This window comes from Sardina pilchardus, chromosome 6 (assembly GCF_963854185.1).
Source record: "Sardina pilchardus chromosome 6, fSarPil1.1, whole genome shotgun sequence".
Classification (NCBI taxonomy): Eukaryota; Metazoa; Chordata; class Actinopteri; order Clupeiformes; family Clupeidae; genus Sardina; species Sardina pilchardus.
In genome coordinates, this window is record NC_084999.1 from 34,614,964 (window position 1) to 34,642,427 (window position 27,464).

Sequence of the window (27,464 nt, forward strand, 5' to 3'; positions counted from 1 at the left end):
TGCACAAAAGCCAGTGTAAAATGAGAGCGATTTTCTAAGCATATGCATGATGGAACTATATTCTTATCCAGGTCTACTGGGAGCGTACCTTTGTTCCCCAGGTCATACAGTATGTGCCCTGGGTCCTTTAAAAAGGGTCCCATGTTCCCCACTTTTCCCAGTAGGGTCCTATGTTCCCCGGTATGTATTGCGACCAGGGAGCATAGGACCCTTTTGGGGAAAAACCAGGGAACATGGAACCCGGAGAACATAGGGATTACTCCGCACTTCTACTTGGGCAAAGTGATGCACACAGCGCCTGTAAGCCCCTGAGGTTACCTCTGCAAATCCCAAGAAGCAGTACTTCGCCTGTTCATAGTTGAAAAAACCCTGAGCCATTTCACATTAAACTGGTACCTGCACTTGAAGGGGTCATCATCAGTCGGATTTCTTTTAGCCGGTGCTAAATCTGGCAACGCGGGAAGTGGAAACCCCGAAATAGCAGCAGACCATCTTGGTCTCAGTCACCGGTGGTAGTGCAGTCAAGGGGTGCAGAGCATCTTGGTAGTGTAGTCAAGCACATCATGGAGCTCCCAGAGGAAGCTCAAATCAGCGCGGCACTGGAAGAAGCGAGGAACATCGCCACCAAGCCATCGTCACCAATTGGTCAACAATCACTGTGTTGTAAATTGACAGCTTGTTTCTGAGATGTAAATGTTGTCTGAGTTTTCTAAATGATGTGCACGTGTTGTCAAATGAAGATGAAGATTGTTTGTGTTTTTTATTGATTTGCATGTGTAGTCATACTGTATGTTGCACGTTGTTTGCACCTGTCGGCCACCTTAAGTTTAGCCTACTACACGCATACAAGCAGTGACGAAGAGAGGAATGGGATTAGACTTGATGTAACCGTCTTAAGACGACTGCCTTTAAGGCCCCATCACATTGCAAATGGCATGCGCTATGAAACCCACTACTCAATGGTTTGAGCGCGCAAGAACTGGTCTGCCGCTGCGCTCAGTCCGCCAACGTTCGTCCGTTGTTTTCCCATTCACTTTACATTGGCTGGACTTAACTTGATGGCGCACTGAATTGTGGGTCCGATGCATTGCCTCCGATACGCCTATGCGGTGAGTGCAGTGCATGTCGTGTGCAATGTGATAGCCCCGTGGTATTTTGATATGTTTTCAACCATGATGTACTGGTATGTACTGTACAACTCTGAGTTGAAAACGTATCAGAATCTCGGAAATAATCACGTATGCAGTCAGCTTAAAGGCCCATCACCTTGCACACGGCATGCGCTGCACTCACCGCTAAGTTGCTCTTTGTTCAGGTAATGTTCTAAAGATTTTTGTTGTGGTTACTGCAGGGCTCCGCGCAAATACCATTGATTCTTCCTTTCCTGCGTGTCGGGCCGTATTACCATCTAGAACGTGCATTAACTGTGTATAACCACACGGCGTGTCGTCCATTATCCCTCACATATTCCAACTTTGACCATGGCACGCACAAGAGCGGCAAAGCGGCAAAATGCCGCTTGCACTGTGCTATGCTGAGCACAGCGGCAGACCAGTTCTTGCGCCCGCAAAACATTGAAAGTATTTGGTTCATAGCGCATGCCGCGTAAAGGCCCCATCACATTACAGGCGGCATGCGCTGCACTCACCGCTAGGTTGCTCTTGGTTGAGGTAACGTTCTAAAGGCCCCATCACATTACACGCGGCATGCGCTATGAAACCCATTACTTTCAATGGTTTGAGCGCGCAAGAACTGGTCTGCCGCTGCGCTCAGTATAGCGGCATTTTTGCTCTTGTGCTACTGCGGTCAAAGTTTAAATATGTTGAACTTTGACCGCGGCGCGCTGTAAGTCAATGGTCTTTTGCGCGGAACCCAGCGGTAACCACAACAACAATCGTAGAACGTTACCTCAACCAAGAGCAACCTAGCGGTGAGCGCAGTGCATGCCGCCTGTAATGTGATGGGGCTGTAACGATTTTTGTTGTGGTTACCGCTGGATTCCGCGCAAAAGACCATTGACTTACAGCGCACCGCGGTCAAAGTTCAACATATTTCAACTTTGACCTCGGTACACGCAAGAGCGGCAAAGCGGCAAAAATGCCGCTATACTGAGCCCAGTGGCAGACCACTTCTTGCGCGCTCAAACCATTGAAAGTAATGGGTTTCATATCGCATATCGCATGCCGCGTGTAATGTGATGGGGCCTTAATGTGATGGGGCCTTGAGGATAGATTCTCGCTGTAGATTCTACAGCGTTTTAACCTTTAAAAGGGTGGGTTTTGAACATTCTAACACAAGATTCCATTCCGCAACAATTCAACGTTCTAAAATTCTATGTAGAATTCAATGAACCCAGATATTCTTTAGAATGTTAATTTTCCAACATTCCAAACACACCGGTGTGACGGTACACTCATTCAAATGGACAAAAATGAAATCATTATCAGAAGCTTTGTAATTAGAGACATGTTTGGAACTTGCATTTCTTTTTTGTGTTTATTTTTTAGGCCTAACTTCTTGGCCAGCAGATGTCGTGGTAGAGTGGTAGCCTACATCAAGCTGCTGAAGTTTTGTGTATGCTCCTCCTTGAATTGGTCCACAATGTACGTCATCAACTGTGTCCTCGCTACTTGCCTATGGCATACGGTTGAGTTTCCTTACCTTGTAGCTTAACAAGTTAGAGTGAAGTTTTATGCCAATAAAGTTAAGCCCGCAACGTCTTCAGTGATATAACTGCGAAGACACTGTACGCGGTAAGTTTCTGAAGTTTAAAACTAAGCTATGCTGGAGGCTGCCCTTATCAATTGTGATGAATTCTGGCATCCATTTAGGTTGATTGTGCACTTGTGTCAGCTATTACGTTGGTATCGGTTTTTACTAAAGTTTAATAATCGAACTTGAGCTTCAGGATTAATTTGCTGAAGCTTTAACTGGCCAAGTCTTTCCTATACAGTCTACAGCAGCAAGTCGTCTTTGAACGATATTTTTAAATTGCAGTCGATGTCAGTATAAACTTTCGGCCTTTGTTTCGTTCTTGTTGTAGCCAACGTTTCACATCTCATTCCTCTTCAAAACCAGAATATAGGGTTAGTTGTATTCATGAATAACTTATTTGACATCCCTCGAGCTATAATTGCTGTAAAAGATGAGGAATAGCCATTAGCCTACTTGGCATTTACTTTGATTATATTGGCAAATCGCGGCCTGTTCACGATGTCGTTTCCACTTTCCAGACACATTCTATGTTCCCATGCAACCTTTTAAATACATTGATGGACTAGTGCTAGTAGCCTAACCTAAAATGTTGGTTGTAATTGCCTGTGTTGAACAGGGTCTACGGGTGTGAGAACTTTGAGCTGCACTCTTATTCAGAATGTAATACCCTGTTAAAACAAATATATAGGCCTAGGCTATTGCTGAAAAAAAAGTTATTTTAAAACATCCATTCATAATCTCAAACCGCACACAGAGTGCATGAGCAGGAGACCACAGCGAAAGGCATAGGCTAGCCTACATGATGTTGACTGAGCTTTTTCATTAAGAAGCTGTGTCACTGATGCGGTCAAAAATAGCCCTATGGCCAATTTCATGAGCCTGTATGAAAACACACTGGGTTCCTCGAATTCCATGGCACATCTCACTTTGCATCACGGTAGCCTACAGAGGAGAGGCAGTTAGAGCAAAAACTGTACTGTATTGTTGTTGGTGGCTTGTGCCACTCGACTACTGTACTGTACAACGTCCCGTGCCACTAATCTACTCTCCTGTGTATTGTTCCGCGCCACTCATCGACAGTCCCGTGTACTGTACCATGCCACTCATCTACTGACCTGAGTACTGTCCTGTGCCACTTACCTACTGTGTTGTGATACTTTCCAATTGATACAATCCTAACCCTGAACCTAATCCTAAACCTAACCCATGGGACAGTGGTCAATAACTGCCACAAGACAGTATGACTGACACAAGACAGAGCACAAGACAGTAGGCCGGTGGCACGAGACAGTGACTGAGTGGCGAAAGCCAATAGCAATAGTTTCACAAGACAGTATGAGAGGTGCAGGATGGTACACAGGACAGTAGGTCAGTGGCTCGGGACAGTGCACAGGACAAGGCAGGTGGCACAAGACAGTCGATGAGAAGCGCAGGACAGGTCACAGGACAGTTGGTGAGTGGCACGAGACACCAGCAACAGTACAGTACAGTTATTGCTCCCACTGCTACTGCTACAGAGGCTGGCTGAGAACCACTAGTCTGATGGGGTCTCTGTTTCCCTCCTGTTTACACTAGGCCTATACCTTCTCAGGGGGTTCCAGACCTTTGGATTATAAACTACATAGTTGCTTTGGTTTAGTTATGTATAGGTCTGTTTCATAAATATTCTGAAATTATAACATATTTTCAGAATTACAGTATTTCTGACCTGAAGTAATTGCAAAGATCCTCTTGAACTGTCAGTCAACATGCCAATCACATTTCTAATTCAGAGTGGTGGGCCTGCTCCACCTGGTTACTGTTCCTATATCCAACAACCTGTAGTTTGTAGCTCGCATCCAAAATGAAAACTGAACATCAGCCTGTCAACTGCGCTCTTGTTCTTGAATGTTTACCACGTACACGCAAGAAGAGATTGTCAGAGAGATAATAGATGGTAGCCCATGAAAGACGGGGAGCAATGTAATCCAAGGTTTGCTGATTTCTACATTGTCACTGATAATGGATGAAAAGATCATCAATAGTTTGACATTACACACTTGTTTGGCTGTATGATCTGTCTGATGTCTGTATCATGTTTTGTATAGGCCTGGTAATAATTTTTTTATATAATAAATGGCATGCCTTCCCTTTGGCAATGACAAGTCAAAGAGGATACAAAAGCAAAAGTAAACCCAGGTCACTTTGTGTTCTCAATGCACAGATTAGGTGAACCACACTGTGGAGTTCAAAGCGAACCGTGCCGAGACTATGTACCGAGATGGTCTCATTTAGCTTTAAAGGGGTCTGACTATCGTTGCCGTGTTCACATGTAGAAAACATGCTCAGTCATCGACCTGAGTTTTTTCAGAAAGTTGAAACGTACCAAGTATGAAAACACCTTTAATTTTGTTGGTAATTAATATACCTTTTAGTACAGTAGAAACAAAATAGTCATTTAAAAAGAACTGAATTCTTTTTCAATTATTTCAGGTCTTAGCACCATCTCTGAACACAATATTTACCTACAGTAGTGCAGCATAACCGATGCATCATTCTTTGCCATCGGTAAATGTCATGCTCTCTCCTCAAGCTTTTAAATATTATGCTAGATTTAATGCCTGCTGGCCTTGGCTATTATTGGCTTTATGGGCTTTGACTTTTTATTTTTTACCATGAGGTGACGTCCTTCTGTAGAATCAGACACAGGCTGTCCATGCATGGTGAGAATCAGTGGCATGTTGTAAACTTTGATTGATGTAGCCAGATGTCGTAGTCTTTCTTGGTCAGTGCAGTGGAGGTGTGGTAGAGGATGTGTGTCGTTTGTTTGGACATATAATATGTAATATCATATAACACAAATGCTCGCACTGATGCAATAAGTTTTAAAAATAGTCATGGTGGACCTATTTCTTTCAATCCTCCTACTCCATTGCGCCTCATAACTGTATTCTCATACAGTATAGATTGCATGTCTACTGGATTTTTTTCTATTTTTCTTTTCTTCTGAAATTAAACCCAAAGGAATCCCCAAATCCATGTATGATGTTGGTCACATAGTAAGTGTGAAAAACTGGTTAAAATGAGGATTTTGTAACTAATTGTCTTCTGATAGAAATAGTGAAGATGCACAGAAAAAAATCACTATATCAGTGTCACTTACTAGCTGCGTTTTCACCTTAAAGGCCCCTAAAGCGTTTTTTTTTTTTTTTTTACGGAGTGATTATTTGCACCCGGGTGTAAATAGTGGAATTGAGGCATTTTCTTATTTGCACTCAAACCTGAAATCCACCATAGCGGGACCATCTTGGCAGGAGATGGCCAACCTAAATCCTAAATCTAACAAGTTAGGATTATTAAAACAATATTTCAGATGGTAAAGTGGTGCTAAATTTCCATAAACCTTGTTCAGTGAACGGGTAAAGCTGTCCGTTTGTAAGCAAAAGCAAGAAATACGGTCTTTTAGTTTGTTTACCGTTACCTAGCAACCATAACACGTCATTCAAAGATGAGTAGTTTCGCTTGATTTTCAAACGGAGAGTAGTGCAGCGGATAATCGTCGGGTTACACCTCCGGAGACCCAGGTTCGATCCTCAACTGAAGTAATATCTTTTTTTGTTTTTTCTTAGATGACGTTACCTCGCAGCAATTAAGAGTTTGTGCTTTTTGAACCAGTCAAAGATTGACTAATTTAATTTCAGTTATGAGTACAGTTAAGTAGAAGTAGGCTTCAGTAGTTGTGAGTAGAAAGGTTTCTTGGTGTTTTGAGCCCCCAACGTTGTCTTCAAGGCAGCGCTGCCTGGAAGGCGCTGGGGTTAGGCATGGGTTAAGGTTAGGGTTAAGGTTAGGAGTAGGATTAAGTGCCTTTAAGTCAACAGTGGCAGCGCTGCCTGGAAGACAACTCAGAAAACAACTCTTTGAACTATAGCTTGCCTTTGATCAAGCTACCACATGACCACTCATTAGCCTAATATTTGTAGAATCACTTCCAAGTAGCCTAACGCAGACATGGCAAAACAGCTAAAAACTGTTAAAAACTAAATTAGGCCTAACCTACTGTAGAGCTGGTAGGCCTAAATACACAGGCCTATTGACAGGGTACATGGATGTTAGACATTGGGTGTAAATAGTATTGTTGATTATTACACTATTTACACCCGGGTGTAAATAGTAATGTTGATTATTACACTATTTACACCCGGGTGTAAATAGTAATGTTGATTATTTGCACCCGGGTGCAAATAGTCTCTGCCTTTTTTTGTATACCATAATAACATTTCCAAAATCATTTTGATGACACATGAATAAGGCCACACTTGTACTGCACTTTGAACAGGTATTGTCTGTTGTAAAATAACCTCAGGAAGTTGCTGTTTGGATAGGAATACTTTATTTGCAACTGTTGTTTGTTGCGATTGTATTTTTCAACGTAACATAAATTGGACTTGTTTTATGGTTGTCCAATGTTGTTGATAAAATGCATGCACTTCAAATACTCGTGATTAATTGCTACCATCATAGGGATTTTTTTGTTTGTTTTTAAGTATATTTCTAGGGCTTTTTTGCCTTTTCATAGGACTGTGAAGACAGAGACAGGAAGTAAGTGGGAGAGAGAGATGGGGTGGGATTGGGAAATGAGCGCAGGTCAGACCCGTTCATGGCATGAGCGCTGTAGCCTGTTGCGCCACAGCGCCTCTCATCAGTGGGAGTTTTCTTAGGTGATGTGACACTGCCATGCTGTAACTGTGACACAAATTAAGAAAAAAAGGCAGAACTTTCAAAAGTTTTCTATATCCATTCCATTGCCTAGATAGTGGTAATGACTTCTTTGGGACGATTATTCAGCCATCATCATCATCATCATCATTATCATGGTGCAAATGTCATGTCAGTGGAGACTTGAGGGGCAGAGATTGACATTAAGTGTGGACAATTATGGAAGCAGCCAAACAAAGAACTTTTCTAGTCCTCATTTTACTTCAGTGAAGGTCAGAGGCATGGCCTTATGTGAGGCATGTCCTCAACGTAGTTGTGATGGTAGTTGGAATGAAAGTCAGTGGTTACACAGCTGACATATGGCCACTGTCAGCACACCATCTAAGGACTCTTGTTGTTGTATATGACTCCCTTAATTCCCTAGAGTAGTTACAGGGATCAGTAAATGGTCAGTTGAGTCAGGGGGTAAGTTCCTGGATGATCCCCTGTGGAACCCTGGGGTCTTCCATGGAAAAGTCTTCCCTGATGGCAAGGTAAATTTGTTTGGAAATAGCATAGCAGCTGTCCTAACCACCCCACCTCCCCTTCTCTTTTTAGCTTCCCCAGATCACACATTACGATGTAAGACGTTTAGTGGAGAAGAACAACATCAATTATTTGCCTTCATTTACTACTCACAAAATGTTAGGGATATCTGGCTTTTGTGTGAAATTTATGGAAAATGTAAAAAGTTCAAGCTACAATACAGTGCTGTTATACCATGAAGGGCATTTAAGTAGAAGCATGCAATGGTGATTTCCTCATCTCAAACAATGCATTGAAACAAAGGGCAAACAAATTTGTCTTTTTGTGAGTAGTGTACATAATAGCTTTATGTGTGTATGGAGACTATTAATCAAATTGACTTGATTAATAATCTTTATGAACCATACATTGTCCATTGTCAATATCCATTACCAAGAGTTAAACATAGTAGATATAGAATTGCACTTTACACTGCTTTTTAATAACAGACTAAAACAAATTGGATGCACAATACATCATACTTTCATTAAATCATACAACATGATTCCACCTTGTCTGTGGACATTGTTATTTGCTAGATAAACAAATAGTGTGCATGTAATAGGAAAAGTGCTTTAGTGTTCTAGTGTTAGGAAATCATTTGTAAGCTTTTTGCACTTTTTCATTTAAAAAAGACGGCTTATGAAACATGATGCCTGGAATAAGTCAGTAGAATGTGTTACTTTTTAACTTGTCAGATGGTGGGGGTACGTGAGTTGAGTCAGGACGTAGAAGGTGGTACGTGGGGAAAAAATGTTGGGAACCGCTGGTCTACAGCACTGGCTGTAAAAATCCTGAATAGTTGGTAATTCAGCACTGTGCTGACCTGGCCACCCTTTGCATAGCTTTGCGATTGGTGGTGCTGTTATCATACCATGCTGTGATGTTGCCAGTCAGGATGCTCTCAATGGTACAGTTGTAGAAGTTGGTACCCGTAAATTCCCGACTATTAGCCGCGGTTTATACATTGATTTCGCAAAATTTCATTAGCTATGAGGTTAATACAGGGGGGCAGTTAATATGGTGTTAATATGGTTGTGTTTCTTTTAACTTGCATAAAACACTGTCCTGCGGCTTATACACAATGCGGCTTATATGCGGGAAATTACTGTAAATATTTCATCATCGTCTGTACCAAACTTCCGCAGCTGCCGAAGAAAGTTCTGTTGTCTTTGTTGCTGCCTTTGTGACCATACCTTTATGGTGTGACCAGCTCAGATATTCGCGGATGTTAGTTGCCAGAAGGCAGGAGGTTGAAAAGGCAGTGGCTGGAATGACTGGGGTCAGAAACAACGCTTGGTCTTTCTACTGCAGCGCTGACTGTAGCGGTCCTGTATGGATAACTCAGTCCTTGTAATACACTGTGCTGCTCTGATAACTCTGTAGAGATCCCCTGTCCTGGGCAGTGCTGTTACCATACCATGTTGTTATGTCACCAGTCAGAATGCTCTCTATTGTACAGTGGTAAAAGTTGGTCAATATTTTGTGGTCCATGCCAAATTTCCGTAGACGGTGCAGAAAGAAGAGCTGCTGTCTATTGTAGCTGTCTTTGTGACTACACATATGGTGTGTCCAGCTGAGATCCTTGCTGATGTTTATACCCAGGAATCTGAAGCCTTTGATTCTCTCCACAGCTGCACTCCCGATGTGAATGGGTGTGTGGGTGCGTGTTCCCTATAGCCGCCTGTAATCCACTATCAGCTCCTTGGTGTTAGGATAGCAGTCTGCTGTATCCGTGTATCATCATACGAAATCATATGCGAAAACGTGAAATTCAACATGTTAACCCGGAAGTTTGTTTATTGTGGATTTTCTCAAAATAACGCTGTGCGCAAAGCGACTGATTTCGCTTTGAAGGGTCACAAATGAGATGTGGTCTGGCAACCAAACGTTAATTTTCTCGTATTTGATAAGATGCCCAGATCCGTTCATTGGGCACCATGGATGTCTATCAAATGTATATAGCTCATCATCGTCTTGCTTTCCTCCCTGTTCTGTGATTGGTCCCCTATCTCAGGCAAAAATTAGGGCGGTAGTTTCCAGGTAGTTGCCTTAGCAGCGTGAATGAAATTGCAGTAAACACCCTCACTGATGTACTGATGAATAGATTTTTGCATCGACACAATGTAGTTGCCTATACATTACCGGCATAAACCTTTCAAAGTTTTGTCTCCTGTGTCTGCGTCGCTTACCACCGCAATGGTAGCCAGAATGTCAAACTCATACTGCTGCTTGGTGTCGATACGAAGAGTTGATTTGAAAATGTTACTGACAGAGAGACAGTTTACAATCGGATAACCCCGTCATTGTAACCAAAATATGTCTGAGTTGATTTGCAAAGCTTATCATCTTGAAATTTCACAGTCTGAAAGCCCATTTCACACTCTTTCTGGAGATGCGTTCGATTCATTGGTATAGCTTGTCGTACCCCTGTAATGGGGAGATAAAATATCATCCAAATTGATTATTTTTCCGTTTTGTGTTACAATATTTCCAACAACAATGCAATATAGACACCTCTTAATTACCTTTTCAAAGACAGCTTAAACACATCTGTAGAGAGACATAACCATTTGGCAAACATTTTGTTTATTTGTTAATCTGCAATTTTTCTTCTGATTTCAGATGTCCATGTGGAATCTATAGGTAGCAATCATTATTCACAGAACAGAACATTTGAAGTCCGAAGTGGGGTACCATGTTCAAATTCTTTTTTCTCTGGATGTATTAGGTATACCAAGCTAATATTTTGGCTAAGCTGGTTTAAATGGTTACACTTTAGGTGGTACAATTTTGAAGCAAATCTGAGATGGTCAAGCAGAAGGCATTTGTTGAATTGAGGTGGAATGACCCAATTACAAAGCAGAGAAGTGGGGTTGTGGTTACGTTAGTGCTGGTAAAGTATGTAATTCTTTAAAGGCTATAGCTCAATTTGATGACAACTACATTCCTTTACCATATTGGATGGCAGTAACTGGGCCCGTTTTTTTATTCTACTAAAACAGTAACGCAGGTCATTGCTCCAAATTATGCAAGACCTAGTCAGGGAAGAAGTAGTGAAAAGGTAATAACAATAGTATTTGTTCTGTAACAATAGTAATATTTATGTAATTATTATGTCTGCCAATTAAAACATGTAATGATTAAGGGAAAAAAGACAGAGCTGGTGTCCAAATACAAAACCAAAAATTAGTTAATATTGACACACCTCGACCTCAGCACAGCTGTTGAAATGGCTCTCTAAACTAGGGTAGCACGGTTTACCATCATGAGATTTGAACTTTGCTGGCTGTGCTGAACACCTTTTGGTGGTTCATACGCTATTTTATATTAACGTTTCATGTGGGAATGACGTAGATCTTTTGATTGATAGCTCAGTGATAATGGCAGTTTGTTTGTGATCAGATTATTTTAATCTGATATAGTTCAGACTACAGACAGTTTCCATTTCATCCTTGGTCACAGAACTTTAAAAACAACAACAGCAACAACAACAAATATATATATCCATATCCATATCCATGATCTCTACTGCTCCTGCCTCTGTTTAGTATCTGGGTCATTCCACGTCAAATCAACCAGAGCGCGTGCATTTGCGTCTCAAAAAATCTGAAAAAAATACCATGCGTGCCTATGTTACCCAGGAGACACTCTGTAAAATGGTTTTGCGCTAAGATCAATACATTTCAAGTAACAGCCAGTTTTACGGGGGGAGGGGGGTGTCAAATTTGTTCTGCCTCTTTTTTTTGTCAAAGTTCACAAGCTAATTGCTCAAGAACTAGAATCTGTAGGAGGCTCAAATTTTGCAGGCTGGTGCATAAATAGGAAGAGTATGCAGTAAAATCACCACGAGTAGTCTGGATGATCCTGCATGTTCATAGCAGTCCCTCAAAGTTGATAAAAAAAAAATTTCTTGCCTCTTTCAAGAGTAAATCATACAAGTTTTGTATACAAACCACATTGCTGGCAGTATACGTTTTTTCTATATCTTTTTTATATGGGTAGCTTAGGCTACAGAGGTTACCCTGGGCTTTCTTCCATCACCCTTCCATATTCAGGGGCCACATTTGGGGCCCGTAAGTGCAGCTGGGATATCAGATGGAATTCAACCAAAGCCATTGTTATTCCCACAGTGTGGGAGGAGGAGAAAGAGTCAGGGTTTTGCTCTCTAAATGATGACCCCTAAGGTCTCTTTCTGTAGAATGGAATGTATGATTCTACTGACTATGGAGTATTGACTACCACCAAATGCTCTGCATTTCCATTTCAATGAAGGAAGTGGGGGGTACTGCTAGATTTCCCAGCAGTATTTAGAGTTTACTTTTAACAAGAGTAAAGCTTAAAGAGCTATGTATGGTTTTAATTAAGCTTAAATACTTGATTAGAGAAAATGTACTTGTCTGTTTTCCTAATTAGTTATATCTTCAGCCTACTTGTATTCCTTTATACACCAAGAATAAACACACTCAGATGTCAGTTCAAGATCATTTAGGTTTTATATAGAATTAAACAGAACCTTAATGAATGGTTACACTGCCCTTCTTGTTTTCTGCCCTTCTTGTGTTATGAGATCTGTTATGAGATTTACTTTCAAGAGATGGGTATGATTTGAGCTCATCCACCGTAAAACCAGATTGCATAATTGTCTTTGTTTAAAGCACTATGTGGTGTAGCAGTATCTATCTAGCTTCAGACAACTAAGGTTAGTGGTATCAATATGCTGTTATCTAGGAATCTTTTTTGATGCTATGGTTTCATTATTACAAGGGCTGAAGTTCAGTCACAACAGAAATGTTTTCTCGGGGCAATCTTAGATACACATTTATTTAGGATTGCATTTCTTTTACAGTCAGTATTGTCTTTGACAGTCAGTATTGTCTCAATTTTATTTGCATGTGACTTGAGTGTGAGTATTTAGTTCACATATTGTTTTTGGTCTGTGCCCCATTTATTTGAATTACAAGGCTATTCTGTCATATTCCAAGTCTTCATCACAAAAGAATATAGTTTATTTTTTGCTCTCTGTTAACCAAGTCTTTGGTCTCTATTCATCAATATCGCCATAATCTGTCTAATAAATTCCTGTGTTCTTCAGTCTTGTGTTCCATCATCGTTCTCTTTAAATATCAAAGTCTAGTCAGGAGTGCTTTTTTCAGTGTGACAGATAACCCATTGAAATCACTACGGAACAGTGCTCCTGTTTCCAGGGCAACACAGACTTGCTGCTTCTTTTCATGTGACCGTAGGGCTCTGACGTTAGTGTGTGCGAGGGGGTGGAGGCAGAGTTCTGGTCCTCAGCTGCTGAGAGTCTAGAAGAATCTTGTGGACTTTGATAAAGGAGTCTTGCAGCCTGTTGCTACACTCCCTTATTTTTGTTTTATTTAATCGTTGATTAGAGAAGCATCTACAGCTGTCATCCAATTCATTAACAATCAGGTTATGGATTGTTAAACGCCTCCGTCAACAACATAAGCAAAGAGGTAAGGCTTATTGTCTTGTTTGGCTGATTTGATCAATAAGAAATCTACAAAAATAGAAGAGAATGAGAACAAAACAAACATGGTTGCTGCCTGTTAAAATGCTCAATGAATCGATGGATCTCTTGGTAAGAGACGGAGTGGTTCACAAGCTTATTATGGAGGTTGTTGTTGCACCCTTGTGCAGTGGGTTTAAATAAACAAGCAGACATGGAGATGCTGTAGATTGCTGTTCTCATGGGGGAGATAGCTTGCTCTTCTTCTCTTCCCCATCTCATGCACACTTGCATGCAACCTCCCTGGCTATCTTTAACCCCCACCCCCCTCCACTACATACAGGCACACACCCACTGCTGTTCTGAAATAACACAGGAAGAGGGAAATTCAGTCTCCAGGGCCCTGGAGATTGCTTAATTAACTAGCAGAAAACTGTGCTTCAATATGGCATGAATAAGAGTAGCGTTGTTGGCTGATATCACCATGGCTGTGATTCGGCTGAAGGCTGAAGCCTGAAGCCTGATGGCTGCAGGTAATCACAACAATTCTATTACCAACTAGTCGCTTTTAAAGACTTTAAAGATTTTGTTACCTATTGTTTATAGATTTTTGTCCGTTCATCCTCCTCCCACAAAAGTAGTTTCAAGTCTTGGCATCTTTTGTTGCCAAGCAACGCAACCCTTCTCTCTCATGCTAAATTGAACATTCACTGTACTCTTTGCTCCTTTTCTCTCTCAATAACTGTCAAATGTGGCATTATGAAATTTCTGCTCTTTAACTTTGAATGACTGGAACATTCATGTCGGACTCTTCAAAATGTTAAGTGATTAGTGGTAGAGTCCCAGTGGGGACTTTAAACGGGGTGTCTTTTTCAACAAGTGTTCCTCTTGTAACTCCAATACATGTTCTGATAATGATGCTAAACCCATTTCAAGAAACAGTCCATACGTGTAGCCTATGATTTAGAATTATATTGTACATTAGTCATTTCTGTATAGTTGGTGACCAAACGATTCTGGGATACACGTGTGGCAGATGGCAACAGATCAAGCCACAATTACCCTTTTAATCATAATCATAATCTTACTTGTTAGAGGTGCTGGTTAATTGGTGGTACTTTCTGTTGTACGATAGAAACATGCTCGTAAACTATAATGAGTGATTTTGATGCAGGTGGAATTATCAGCAATGCATGACAATTGAAGAACAGAATAAAGATGCAGAGGAACATAATGAGAGAGTGCACACCATTGTTTATTGGCAACATAGCCATATTTCCCTAATTATGAGATCTGAGGTGGCATGACGATGTCCATTGTTGGCTGGACAATATCATGGATAGTGATCAAATGATAATATGCACAGATATTTTATTTCTCTGTTTGAAAGGCATTGAAGAAACTACTTTACTACTGTGATGTATTGCACAGCAGGCTTTCTCCCTAATATTGAAACAAGTAGACTAATTAGTGATCCTGTATGGGGGGTGTTAATATAGAAACGCACCAGGCACAGGCCCATTTTGAGCAATGTTGCTCTCTGGTGGACAAGAATGACCGTATTGCTCAAGGGTATCAAAAGTATTACCCCATGGCTACGAGTCTCAGTGGTTCTTTTGTTGAAATATACAGGCTGATTAGTGATAGCAAAGCCTGACAGAATGTGTGTAGGAGGTGATTAGTCCTGCCACAGCTGCCTTTGTGTGTTGTCTCTCCTATCTGTTATTACAGCTTGAGTGTTATGTGGGAGTGCTGTGTATCTATATTGAGTGGAGTTGTAAGCAAGTAAGAGTTAATGGTTCTGTGGATTTCATAGGGCTCAACCTTGTCTGTGTATCATCACATTGATTCATTTGATACATTTTCAAATTCTCACACACCTACAGATAACATCATGTTTATTGTTTCCCAATCATATACAACATATCCATACATTCACGAATAAAATATACAAACGTATCTGAAATCAGTTGGCATACAGTTTCAAATGAATGTCCATTAAGGTTGACTTATCCAGCTAGCCAGACTGTTGACTAAAATGGCACAGCTGATGGACAATGTTACATGGTAAACCATAGAAGAAACCAAATGGAAAATTCTGTACAGCATACACACACTATTAAAAGCCTTATTGAAATCATCTGGTGTAATAAACCCTGAAATGTGAGGTGTAAGATTCTTAAATTATATTGGTATTGGTATAGTTGGTTATTGCAGCATATTGGTATAGTTGGTTACTGCAACATTGTCACTTTATTCCGTCTTAATTGTACAGATTTAGCCTTGGAACAATGGAAAGGTCATGATGACCATAGTTGTGGAGATAGCCATCTTGTCTTTCAAGATTTTGCTGTATACAGTACTTATGATGCATGATGCAATCATTCCCACACACCTAAAATGAAAACTCTGGCCAGTTTTCAATAGATCCATTTTTCTTGAAGTCACTGAGTACAGTTGGTACAAAAACACCTGAAAACAATTGGAGCTACCTACAGTACAGTAGCTTCACCTGCTGCCAGGCAGCTACAGTGTTCCACTCTGGGGACATGATTTGAAAGTTGCCTGGCTGCTCTATCTGGCACAGCAACTCCAGCTAGGTAATTCCTTTTTTCTCTCTCTTGCAGTGAACTCTATGTGGAAAATTGGCAGAGTTCTCCTTTAAGTACTCATATTTCCCCATGTAATACATTTCAATACATTTCAATCTGCCATGCTTTACTTAGGGGACCAACTGAATCTACCTCCCACTTCAGATCCACTCAAACACAACCAAGACCAAAAAAACATAACTTCATGGGTGGAAGTAATGAAAATACCACATGCCAAAACAAAGAATCTATTTGTTACTTGCATCTAAAAGCATGCGTATCATGTGTCCTTAGGTTAATAGTGAATAGATAAGGTTGTTGTGTTGCACATTACACTGGCCGATTATATCAAGTCTTCACATTTGCCAGTAGGTGGGGTCGGAGGCTGAGAATTGACAGCATTCTGTTGGGAGATGGAGAAACTGGTTTTGGTTAATTTGTCTTCAAGTCTCAATCATTCTAACATGCTTGAGCATATTGTAGATTACTGTTTCCCAGTCACTTTGGTGCATTTCTCAGATCAGAATTAAAATTCTCAAAATTCAACCTCCACATCATTTAGTCTCTTGTGCACATCATAAAAGCACTAATATATTGATTGGCATAAATATTTTGAGACATAAACTTTAAAAAACATTTTGAACAAGTTACAATGTGGTGAAGTTTGTAGAAATTGTTTCAGATGCACTAACTGTTGTGCAAACATTAATGATGTAACATTAATGATTTGAGAAATGCACCGTATGACATGATGGTATGTGCAAGAACAATGGAGCCTGTTACAAAACTTCACAGGAAAGCTGGGTGTCATTTACAGTACCTGCCTGAGACCTCTCTTCCGGTTAGTGGAATTAGTGGTGAAGTAATGAATGATAGAACAGGGGATGTGCACACAGTTTACAAATCTGGCTATCACCAGGAGAGCTCTGTATTATTTAATGAATTAAGGCTTGGGGTAGTGGTGTACTAGAACAGATGATTGAAGAGCAGATTCGTTTTGGGTAGGATTCTATGACCTTGCAACAAAGATCAGTTAATGTTGAATGAATGCCAAAATGAATCAACTTCCATTTTGGAACTTCCATCACATTACCCATTTTTAATTACATTTTATTTGGCTAGATGGACTCTGTCATTTGAAGCTATATCTTGAAATTATTGTGTTAAGTAGAATTATGATTGCACTTTTTGTTTCCTGTAGTTACACCAGAGATCATCATCATGGGAAAACAGAACAGCAAGCTGCGGCCCGAAGTGATGCAGGACCTGTTGGAAAGCACTGATTTCACTGAGCATGAGATCCAGGAATGGTACAAGGGTTTTCTGAGGGACTGCCCCAGTGGAAATCTCTCAATGGAGGAATTCAAGAAGATATATGGAAACTTTTTTCCTTATGGAGATGCCTCTAAGTTTGCAGAACATGTTTTTCGCACGTTTGATGCTAATGGTGATGGCACAATAGACTTCCGGGAGTTTATCATTGCTCTGAGCGTGACATCACGGGGAAAGCTTGAGCAAAAGCTGAAATGGGCTTTCAGTATGTACGATCTGGATGGCAATGGGTACATTAGCAAGTCTGAGATGCTGGAAATTGTACAGGTATTAAATGCTTACTTTCAAACAAAATGTTTACATGTTAGTGTGTCCATCTGCATAATGTGTCATAGAGTTTTTAAATCACACAAGAACAAAATCTTTTGCACAACTCTAGGATCGACAAGTGTGTTTGGAAGACCAAGTTGACGACTGTAGGACTGAAAAACTCCCTCACACTGTTTGTTGCACTTGCAGTGTTAGGGCCCTATCGAACACCTGGCGCCAAGGGCTACACAAGGCATATTCTTATCTTACATCCAATTCAGTGATTCATTTTTTTGTCATGCGTCCTCACCTTGAGCATTGCGCCCATGGTTGTGTCAATTAAAGAAAATTCATAATGTTAAATTTGTGAATGTGAACTGGACACACCTTGAAGCTTGTGTCTCTGACTAGGCATTTCAGATTGCTAAAATAGAGCCCCATATAAATGAAATTTTGGTCAGCAGTGAGAGTTTTTCAGTCCTATGTTAATCATCCTTTGGTCTTCTCCAACACACCTGTCTTTTTGTGATTGAGATTTTTGAATGAGACAGTTATGCTGTTCTATTTTATAAATCTTTTTGTTTTCTACCAACAACATGACAGCTCAATGTTTAGTTTGGTGGAACACATTTCCCGTTTCCCTTTGTTGAGTTTTGGTCTGAAATGAATCTGATCAAACATTCCTTTAATCTTATGAAGTGGTTGCTAAGATTATCCAAATTGCATGTTTGAGACAGTTGCTGCATCCTATAGGCTATCATTTTACTAGATGAGATTGTATGGCAGCTTAAAATCACTGATTGGCTGCCTTTTTATGGTAAAAAAAATGCAAGCTTGTGGGTGATTTCTGGCAAAGAAACCACTAGAATAAATTGCCACAAGTTTGCCAATGATGGCCACCAGAGGCAAACTTCAGCAAAGTTATGGCACCGAAGAGGAATTTGCCGCTGTTTGCCTATACATTTAGCTAGTAATGGCAAACTTCTAGTGAACATCTGATTACAAATTTTCCACTAGTGGCAATTACAATTTCAGTAGTGGACAGCAACCAGACTGCCATAGCGGAGTTCCTTAGGCCTAATTTTGATTTTTCTAATTTTATTTCTAATTATAATTATAACTCAACTGTTTTACTTGATTTACCTGTTCCTGCATAGGTAGTAGCCTGGGTGAATGTTTACATGCACTCTAAAAAAAGAAACGGATCAGGGTTTTGTAGTTATCTGGTTATTCAAGTGCTCATGTAAACAGAATACACCAATATTCAGTATATTCACTTGTATACGCCATTTAACGGATTATTCCAATTACCCGATAGTTTTCCGTAATCGTTTTTTTAGTGTGCGTGTAAACATGCTCAATGTTATCAACATTCTTGCATTCTGCGTTCTGGCAAACCTGTAACAAAGAAAACAAACCTAAAAACCAAAAGAACCAATTGTTTTCCATAAGTTTATTACAAAGTCCACCACAAGTCTACCAGAGGTTTGCCACAAACCCTATTTGCATGCAAAAATATGACCTTGCCACAAATTTGCTGCAACATTGCCAAAAGCTAATCACAACTCTTTGCTAGAAACCGTTAAAATTCACAAGCATAATCGTTCCTCTCCTAGTTATATAGGCCAAAGTGAGAGATTTAAATGTAATTCTGGCCACTATTCATACTTTGCATGTGACGTTACACAATGATGGTGTCTCTTAGAATCTTTGATTTTACAGCTATATGTTCATCTATAGTTATAATTAGAAGCACTTTTTCAACTTTTGTCAAATTATTGTGTGACAGGCCATTTACAAGATGGTATCCTCAGTAATGAAGATGCCCGAAGATGAGTCAACACCAGAGAAGAGAACAGAAAAAATCTTCAGACAGATGGACACAAACCGCGACGGTAAAAGCCTTATCTTTCAACTTTATAAAGAAACTGACCTTGTACATTGTAGGTATTTGTTGGCCAAGGGTGAGGAGTTCAGAGTGTCTATTCTCAATGTGACTGGAAATAATGGTGAGAATGTTTACCATTTTCAAAAAGAAAAACTGCAGTAGTACTTAAGCATGATATTTATTTTAGAGAAATGTTTGCTGCATCTTACAAAGGAGGGTTTTATGAAAATGTAAATTAGAAAAGGCCACTTTGTTAAACAGTACCCCTATATGGTCAAGTATTGTGTTTATCACCACTTGAAACTGTAGAAATGATGTTTTACAGCTACAAATCATCCTACAGTTACACATATTTTACTATTACAAATGTATTCTGCAGTTAGAAGTCAATATGCACAAAGCTGTCCTACAGTTACAGTTTTTAGACTTTTGCGCCACCTTGGGGATCAAAAGTGTCTCATGTACAGTATTTTATGTGGGTGTCTACAATGTTGTAACTGTAAAACTGATTAGCAACTGTATGAAAAATGTTAGCAAACAATTTAATATTACCTACAGTATGTCCTTCACTTACAGATCTATTCTATGGGCATACTGTAAATGATTCCACAGTTACTATAACTTTCGATTACGAATCTATTCTGCCGTTACAAATGTATGCTACACATATACATTTCCTACAGTTACAAATACTTTTGGGTCACATTTGATGCCTCCTTGTTGAATTGCCAATGGTGATACTCAGGTTTGGTAGCCACTCAGGGAAGTCCATGATCCAATCACAATGATCTAACATTTTGATGTCTCAAAATGTTGGCGACCCCAATCATTCATGTGTAGCGAGAGAGAGCGCAACTCCTCTCTGCTGTAACATCCAGAAGCGAGCGGTACTTTGATTTCCCCCAGATATCCTTGCACGTCTGGTTGTTTAGCTCTTTTGCTTTGTTTTGAACACTGGCCAAGCATAATTCCATCAAACATCTCATGCGGGCTGTCTAGGTTTATCTTTACTTAGATACATTTTAATGAAGGATCGGTTACTTAACTTGGTTATAATTTTAAAAAGTATTTTATTAAGTTTTGATGTATAATTTTATGTAATGAACTATATACAGTATCTCAGGTGACCCCTCATGGGTTCCCGACCCCAAGGTTGAGAAACAATGCATGAGGGTATCTGCGGTGACCAAGATTTCTCCCTTTAGTCTTATGCCCTTCACAATGAGCAGGTTGATTGTGAGAGTTTCTGTAAATTTGTATGCAGCCAGAGCAAGATGTCTTGTGTCCTTTAATCTTGTTTATTTTCATATAATTTGAGAGCTATGGGCTCCTTTCTCTACAAGCGCAGAACTGTGGCACACCACTAGGCAGTGACATTCACAATTATGATGGCATAAGTAGAAATTGAACATGATGTTGTATGTGCTTTCTCAGGCAAACTGTCACTGGAAGAGTTTATTAAGGGAGCAAAGAGTGACCCATCCATTGTGCGGCTGTTGCAGTGTGATCCCAGCAGTGCAGGCCAGTTCTGATTGCGGGACCTCATCTCAGATGCCCGTCACCCCAAATTCCACGAAAATGTATTTATGTTTTAGTTTTAATTTTCAGTTGTTAATTGCTACAGTATACCTCCCTTTTCTCCAGACTGTTTGTATAACTGGGACTGATTCCTAATGTATGTCTATGCCTATGTTTGGGTTTCTGGCAGCCGTACTCTATCAACTTTTTCATTGCGTGGCAACTTGCAAACCGTTAAGACTCAGTCTTGTAGATATGTTGTTAGCCAAAGCTAATTGACTGTGTTTGCACTCTAAATTGGGATCCGTAGATGAATGTGAATGACAGCCAAGCACTGTTGAAGAAAATAACGTTGATAGCTTTTAGTTTATTCAAAAAGGAGACTTTGTAGGATTTGTTTTTAGATTAAATGAAATTTTATTGAGGAAGTATTAACAGGAAACAATGGCTCACACCTGTGTGCATAATCATTTAAGTGCAAATGCTCCAGCTAAAGATTACAAGCATTTTCATATTCAGACAGGGATATATTACAAAAGTAGTGATGTGGTCCAGAAAACATATACATGTCATATGTTGCCCAGTCATTGTTGCCATTGTTACAATACCCTTAGGCAACCTTGCAACATTTGTTTTTGTCCAGAGTTTCATTTATTTTTTTGCCAAGACCTTGTATTATTAACAGGAGACTTGACCTTCTTTGTAGTCTTCTTCAGGATGTCCCAAAGACTTTCAATGAAGTCAAGACTCTGTGGTGGACAATTCATTCCCTAAACCTCTCTTTTTGCTAGGGGACCTACTGTATACATTTGACTTTGGATAGTTGGATAAGTCCCATTCACTTTTTAATATTATCAGTTAGGACCTTACCACTTTGAGTTTTTATAGGTACTTCCATATCAAATCCATTCCACTTTACTTTGTTAAGGGAATACCCAGATGAATGAAGATCCATGCCACGTTTACACCACAACCTTGTGTCCCAGCAGATTTCGACTGCACCCACAACACAGGTTAAGAGCGTAAGCACAGAGCACAAGCTATGAACACAAGTAGTGCTAATTGAGAAGGATGGCTAGTAACACTTCATTCATTGGATTAAAAGAAGAGAGTTTTGGTACAAATAACAGAAGGACCACTTACCAAAGTCCATAGCACTGTAGGTTATAAACATTAAACATGGCCAAGGAAAAGTGAATGGGGAAACACAATGGCACTGTTAATGTAAAGACTGCCTTATTCTCCTCAATTAGCCTAAGCAATGGCTGATTCAAGTAACATTTCCATTGCCACTATACCTGTCATTTAGTATGAGATGTTGGCAGTTGTCTAAAATAGGATTGCCTTTTTACGATAACGATAAGCAAAGTAGCCCATGCCTATCTGCGTGCAGTGTTTCAGTCTAGGCAACAAAGAAATGCTAACGTTAATCTGAATATTTAAATCGTGGCTTTTACCCTTCTGCATAGTTATGGACATGTTAGGATATGAAAGAGAGCATGTGAAGCAATGCACCCTTCATGTACAGTACAGCACTGTACAAGCCTCTGGAGACCTTTTTATAATATGGGGTTGGCTCATCATTATGCCATCAAAAGATTTCAGATGACAACCTAAATGTTCCAAATGACCAGGTAATCCCATGTTTTTTTCTTCCCTGACGGCAGAAGCATATTCCAGAATGACAATGTCACAATTAATTCATCTGGCTCAAATTATGGGAAAGCGGATCACTGCCTTTAAAGTCATTGTAAGTCTTTGGGACATACTGGAGAAGCCCAGTGGTTCACCTTTCCTGTCATCTTGACAAGATCTTGATACAACGTGAATGCAACTCTAAATGGAAATTAATGTTTCATAACATTGCCAAAACAATGGCATGGCAAATGGGCACTCTAATCAATGCTAAAGAGGGTCCAACTAAATATTACAGTGTGCAACTTTTGTTTTGGTGATGCAGTGCACGTTAATGCCTCAATTACTGTAAGTCTGTTTAGTCAGCTGTGATATACTCGCATGCCCCTGAATGGGAATGTGCTGTAGATGCAGAGACAGTTGGTTAGATTTGTAGGGATTATAGAATTGATAGAATCTCTTATATCTCATAGATGCTTAGGTTATGTTTACATGGCATATTTTTACCTGTATCTATTTTTTTTGTTGTTGATTCGATACACCCACATAAAAGTATGACTCAAAGCCAATCTATACATTTATACAAGTCTGAAATTGACCCTTAAAAAAACTAGTGTTCTAAGTGTCGAAGGCACTGCTGTCATGGTTGCACATGGGTTTTTGGACAAACACGACCCAAGAGCCAAAACCAGCAGTAATGTGTTTTTTTTATTATATAATTTTTTATGTTTTTTTGTTGCATGTCATAGATAGCATGGTGCATTTGTTTAAGTCATGCAGCACAAGAGAAAGAAAGTTTTGCCTGGGTGTGTGTAGCAGTGATTTTTTATGGCTGAAATTTTAGAATGATGTCCATGGATAGAGTGCAACGTTTCATTATTAGTGATATAAAAAGCCTTGATAATGTGACAAACCAGGAATTATGTGGGGAAACATTTGATTTGATTTGACAGTTTATGCACATACAAACACTTTGCCTACCACTGACACACAAATGACTTTGGAATTTCATGTACCTCCAAATCCTCATCTGTGTGGATACACATCAGTTGCATGAATTCATATCAGATTCATATGCATTACCTCATGTGAATGTCCACAGCTCGGATATGAAGATATCCGGTTGCTTCTGTCCTGTTTACCCTGGCATGACTTATGATCAGTGTCATTTGTGAGCAAAAAATTGGAGTTGGGTAACATTTACCATGCAGTGTACAGTAAATAGCCTTAGTTATCTTGTCTTGAGAATGCATATGCTTGAAAGTGCTTTTTACGCAGTACATACAGGTTTGATTACCTATAGGCTATGTATCGTTTAAAACTGTTAACATATTTCACCCTTGCCACTCTGAAGGATAATGAAAGAAACATTTTACTTTTTCCTATGCTCAAATATGAAAAATGTCAATGCAGAGGCAGAACAACAGATCTTTTATTCATGCTTAAATTACTATTTTAGTGTAAGAAGACTGAAGTATGTTTATGAAATAGCCTAACTTTGGGATGTGAACTCATATGAGTTTGTGTGGGTGTACATTTGTTTGTTCATGTTAAGTTGTTGTAATCAGGTGTTGGTATGCCGACCAGAGGACAATAAGAAGTCAAAAGACAAAACAATCCCATTCCTTTGAAGTGCATTTTTGTTGCATGTGCTATTGAAATATTGTTTGTACAGATTTGTTTTTGTAAGGTATTTGAAAGAGATATTTAGTTGTTTTGATTGCAACGCAGGTTAGTATGCTGAGATGCCACTCTGCAACATCCTTATTTACTACTGGGGGACATGGCAGAACAGCTAAAACAAATCACAGCCCCATGTGTTCTACAACTAGCCTATGTTTCACAGAGAAGAGGAATTAAAGCCAATTTCACTTCTCTGTGAAATCAAATCAGAAGCTGCTTTTGGGGTTACAAATACCTTTGCAGATTGCAAAATATAGGATTTTCATCTGACATTATTATCTGAATTCAACACCCTGTTGGATTCTGTGATATTCAAGTTAGTTAGGTTGTTCATAGGTGACGTGTACATCCTTGACAAATTTGTAAAGAGTTGAGCACTGGTATTAAAGAGCCACGATCAAATACATTTGCATTTAATTCCAGTTTATCTCTTAGGTCATTTCATTTTGATTTGTGTTATTTCGTTGCAAGATATTATTCTGTAGGCCACAATTTTCCAGATAATACCCCATTGCTTTCTCAAATAATAGGCAGAGTTCCGCACACCAACTCTTACCACTAGGTTTAGGGGATAATGTCATATGCATATTGTTTGCCAACGTTCGGCTTCTCTAAGGAAATTGCGAAAAAGTGAAAATACGTAAAGAGAACCCATGTAGAAAAAAAGCAATTGGTAATATTAATGGTAATGTAACTTTTATTTAATAAATTCAAAACCTGTAAAGGTCTGGGTGCCCAAGTCAGAGGTCAGCAGGTTTAACAGAAATAACAGCCTGCAAATGATCATTTGGAGATACCCTGTCAGCCTCCTTATCATTGATCATAAATATCCACCCACTCTTCCTTGTTTAGGGTGTCTTCCATGCACAGTAGGCTTTAAGATTTTCTCTATGATCTGTGATGATTTTATTTTTTTTCTCATTGTCTTCCAGACTTCAGGTTCTTGACTGCATACAATGCACATCCAGGATATATATGTATGACAATAGTACAAATGCGCAAATCAGCTGAGGTCTGCATACTTAAAGGAGAATTCCGGTGTGATATTGACTAAAAGTGTGTTGAAACATGATACCGAGTGTGAGCGTTTGTCTCAGAGCTGATCTCGACCTACCCCCTGCACTCAGAAATCTGCCGCTCGTTAGCCGATGCTAGCAACAGGTTTTCACAAACTAAATTCAAGATGGCGGCGAACTGAAAACTTTTGGAAGTGACTGCCTGAATAATCAGTCATGTAAGTAAACCACCAGTGCTTTTTCAAAGTTCTCGATGTCTCGTTTTAAATGTCAGGGCCCTCAGAAGTCTACCAATAAAGTGTGGAGCTACTTTGAGCCTCATAAATGGTGTAAAACAGTTTACAATTATTTGCATGGCTAAGCCGATGTCGAGGCATTCCCATTGAAAACCTGTTGCTAGCATCAGCTAAGGAGCGGCAGATTTCTGAGTGCAGGGGGCAGGTCGAGATCAGCTCTAAGACAAACGTTCACACTCGGTATCATGTTTCAACACACTTTAAGTCAATATCACGCTGGAATTCTCCTTTAATCATAGTTGAGTTCAAGTAGGCTATGGGTTATTTTCATTACCATCATGCTTTCAAACACACATTTGCCTCCCTTGTCCACATGTGCTAATATTCCTGGCTTGTATAACCATTTTGAAAGTACACTAGATCATCGTGAATTACATGACAGAAATGTTTTGATTTTTTTGCTGCTTTTTTGCTCAGAAGACCCCATGTTTGACATGTTAGATAATTTAATTTTCCTCAGAACTATCATAATTGGCCAATTCTGAATCGCAAGTTTTTATCTAAAATGCATGTACATTTGAATTAGTTTTTGACTGTTTGCTAAAGGGGTTGTTTGACTCATTTCACTCAGATGCAGGTGTCTTGCCCTGGAATGTTCAAACTTTGATGCCCAAACTTCTAAATCTATATGTTGTTGGATGTGGCCGAGTTACCTGAGTAGCTTATGAGGGACGAGAAAGTATTATGATACTCTCAGTTGCACAAAAATGCTTTACATTTTGAGATGCTATTTGTATAACTTTGAGAGTGCATGATAAAAGCACAGATGATAAACTGCAGTGACTTAATGGTGTATGCTTTTGTTTTATTATTACAAATAGCTAGTATAATTCTATATTGCACACATCTGGTGCCAAATACAAAACAGTATTGTAACAGAACTGTACATTGTACAATAGTCATTTGTTGAAAATGTTTGTAATTGTTATATTTTGTAGAGTTTGTATGGTCCTGTTTTTTAGATTTGAAACCTTGTACTCTGTACTCTGGTGTGGGTATCATGTTTGATTAATGAATTTATTAAATTCCCAATTGTTTTGTGCACAACATACAATGGCCCCTGTCATATTTTATTACAAAAGGATAAAATAGTTACAGGAGTGTCAATCATGATTTTAGGACAAGTGTGTAGACTATCCAATGGTCCTTTCAAGCTCGGGCCTCCTTTTACATCACATTATTATTTTTATTTGCATTTTGTTACTAAAATCTTTTTATGCATTACATGGACGCTGCTACACTTGCCTTTTTTTCTTGCCAAATTAGGTTTGTACTGTACTGTAAATAGAACTCCAATAATCAGAAAGATGTGGTAAACTAGTAAAAAAACCAAATATGTAGGCTATCTCAACTTGTTTTTTTTCTCACAAACTTATATTAGTGCCAATATTTTTGACCCCAGTATTTTGGGAAGAAAATGTATTTATTTATGATACATCATTCATTCACAAAGAAAATTGGTGTCCTTAAAGGTTGGATTTTTCGTCATTTTATTAAGCCATTAAAATCCATTTCCAAAAGATGATTTTATATTCCTCTTTTTAGTCAGCATGGGTGCCAACAATTTCAACCATGACTGCAAGTTAGTACTTATAATAAAAGTTGGAGGCATTTGATGATTCAACTTGAATATTTGTTTAAGTTGTCAGGTTGAAATTGCTAAAAAAAAAAAAAAAAAAGGAACAGTGAAATAGGTTTACTTTTTAAAAGTGAATTACAGTGTATTATGTTTGAATGTACTTTATCAATTTATCAATAAATATGTGAATACTCATTCCCAATCAGTTATCAAACTGGTTTATTGTCAAT

At 39.3% G+C, this 27,464-nt stretch overlaps 1 protein-coding gene across 2 annotated transcripts; it reads left to right on the plus strand.

The window, feature by feature from the left end:
* Positions 1–2,621: 2,621 nt before the first annotated feature.
* On the plus strand, positions 2,622–26,709 carry ncalda (neurocalcin delta a). 2 transcript variants are annotated; one of them, XM_062539665.1, is made up of 4 exons: positions 2,622–2,753; positions 17,240–17,637; positions 19,409–19,514; positions 20,942–26,709. In XM_062539665.1, exons 2-4 carry the CDS (start codon positions 17,260–17,262, stop codon positions 21,037–21,039), a joined length of 582 nt encoding a protein of 193 aa, XP_062395649.1. In that variant the 5' UTR covers positions 2,622–2,753; positions 17,240–17,259; the 3' UTR covers positions 21,040–26,709. The 2 variants fall into 2 exon arrangements, with proteins under 2 accessions (XP_062395649.1, XP_062395648.1); XM_062539664.1 differs by lacking the exon at positions 2,622–2,753 and adding an exon at positions 13,358–13,454.
* The last annotated feature ends 755 nt before the right edge of the window (positions 26,710–27,464 follow it).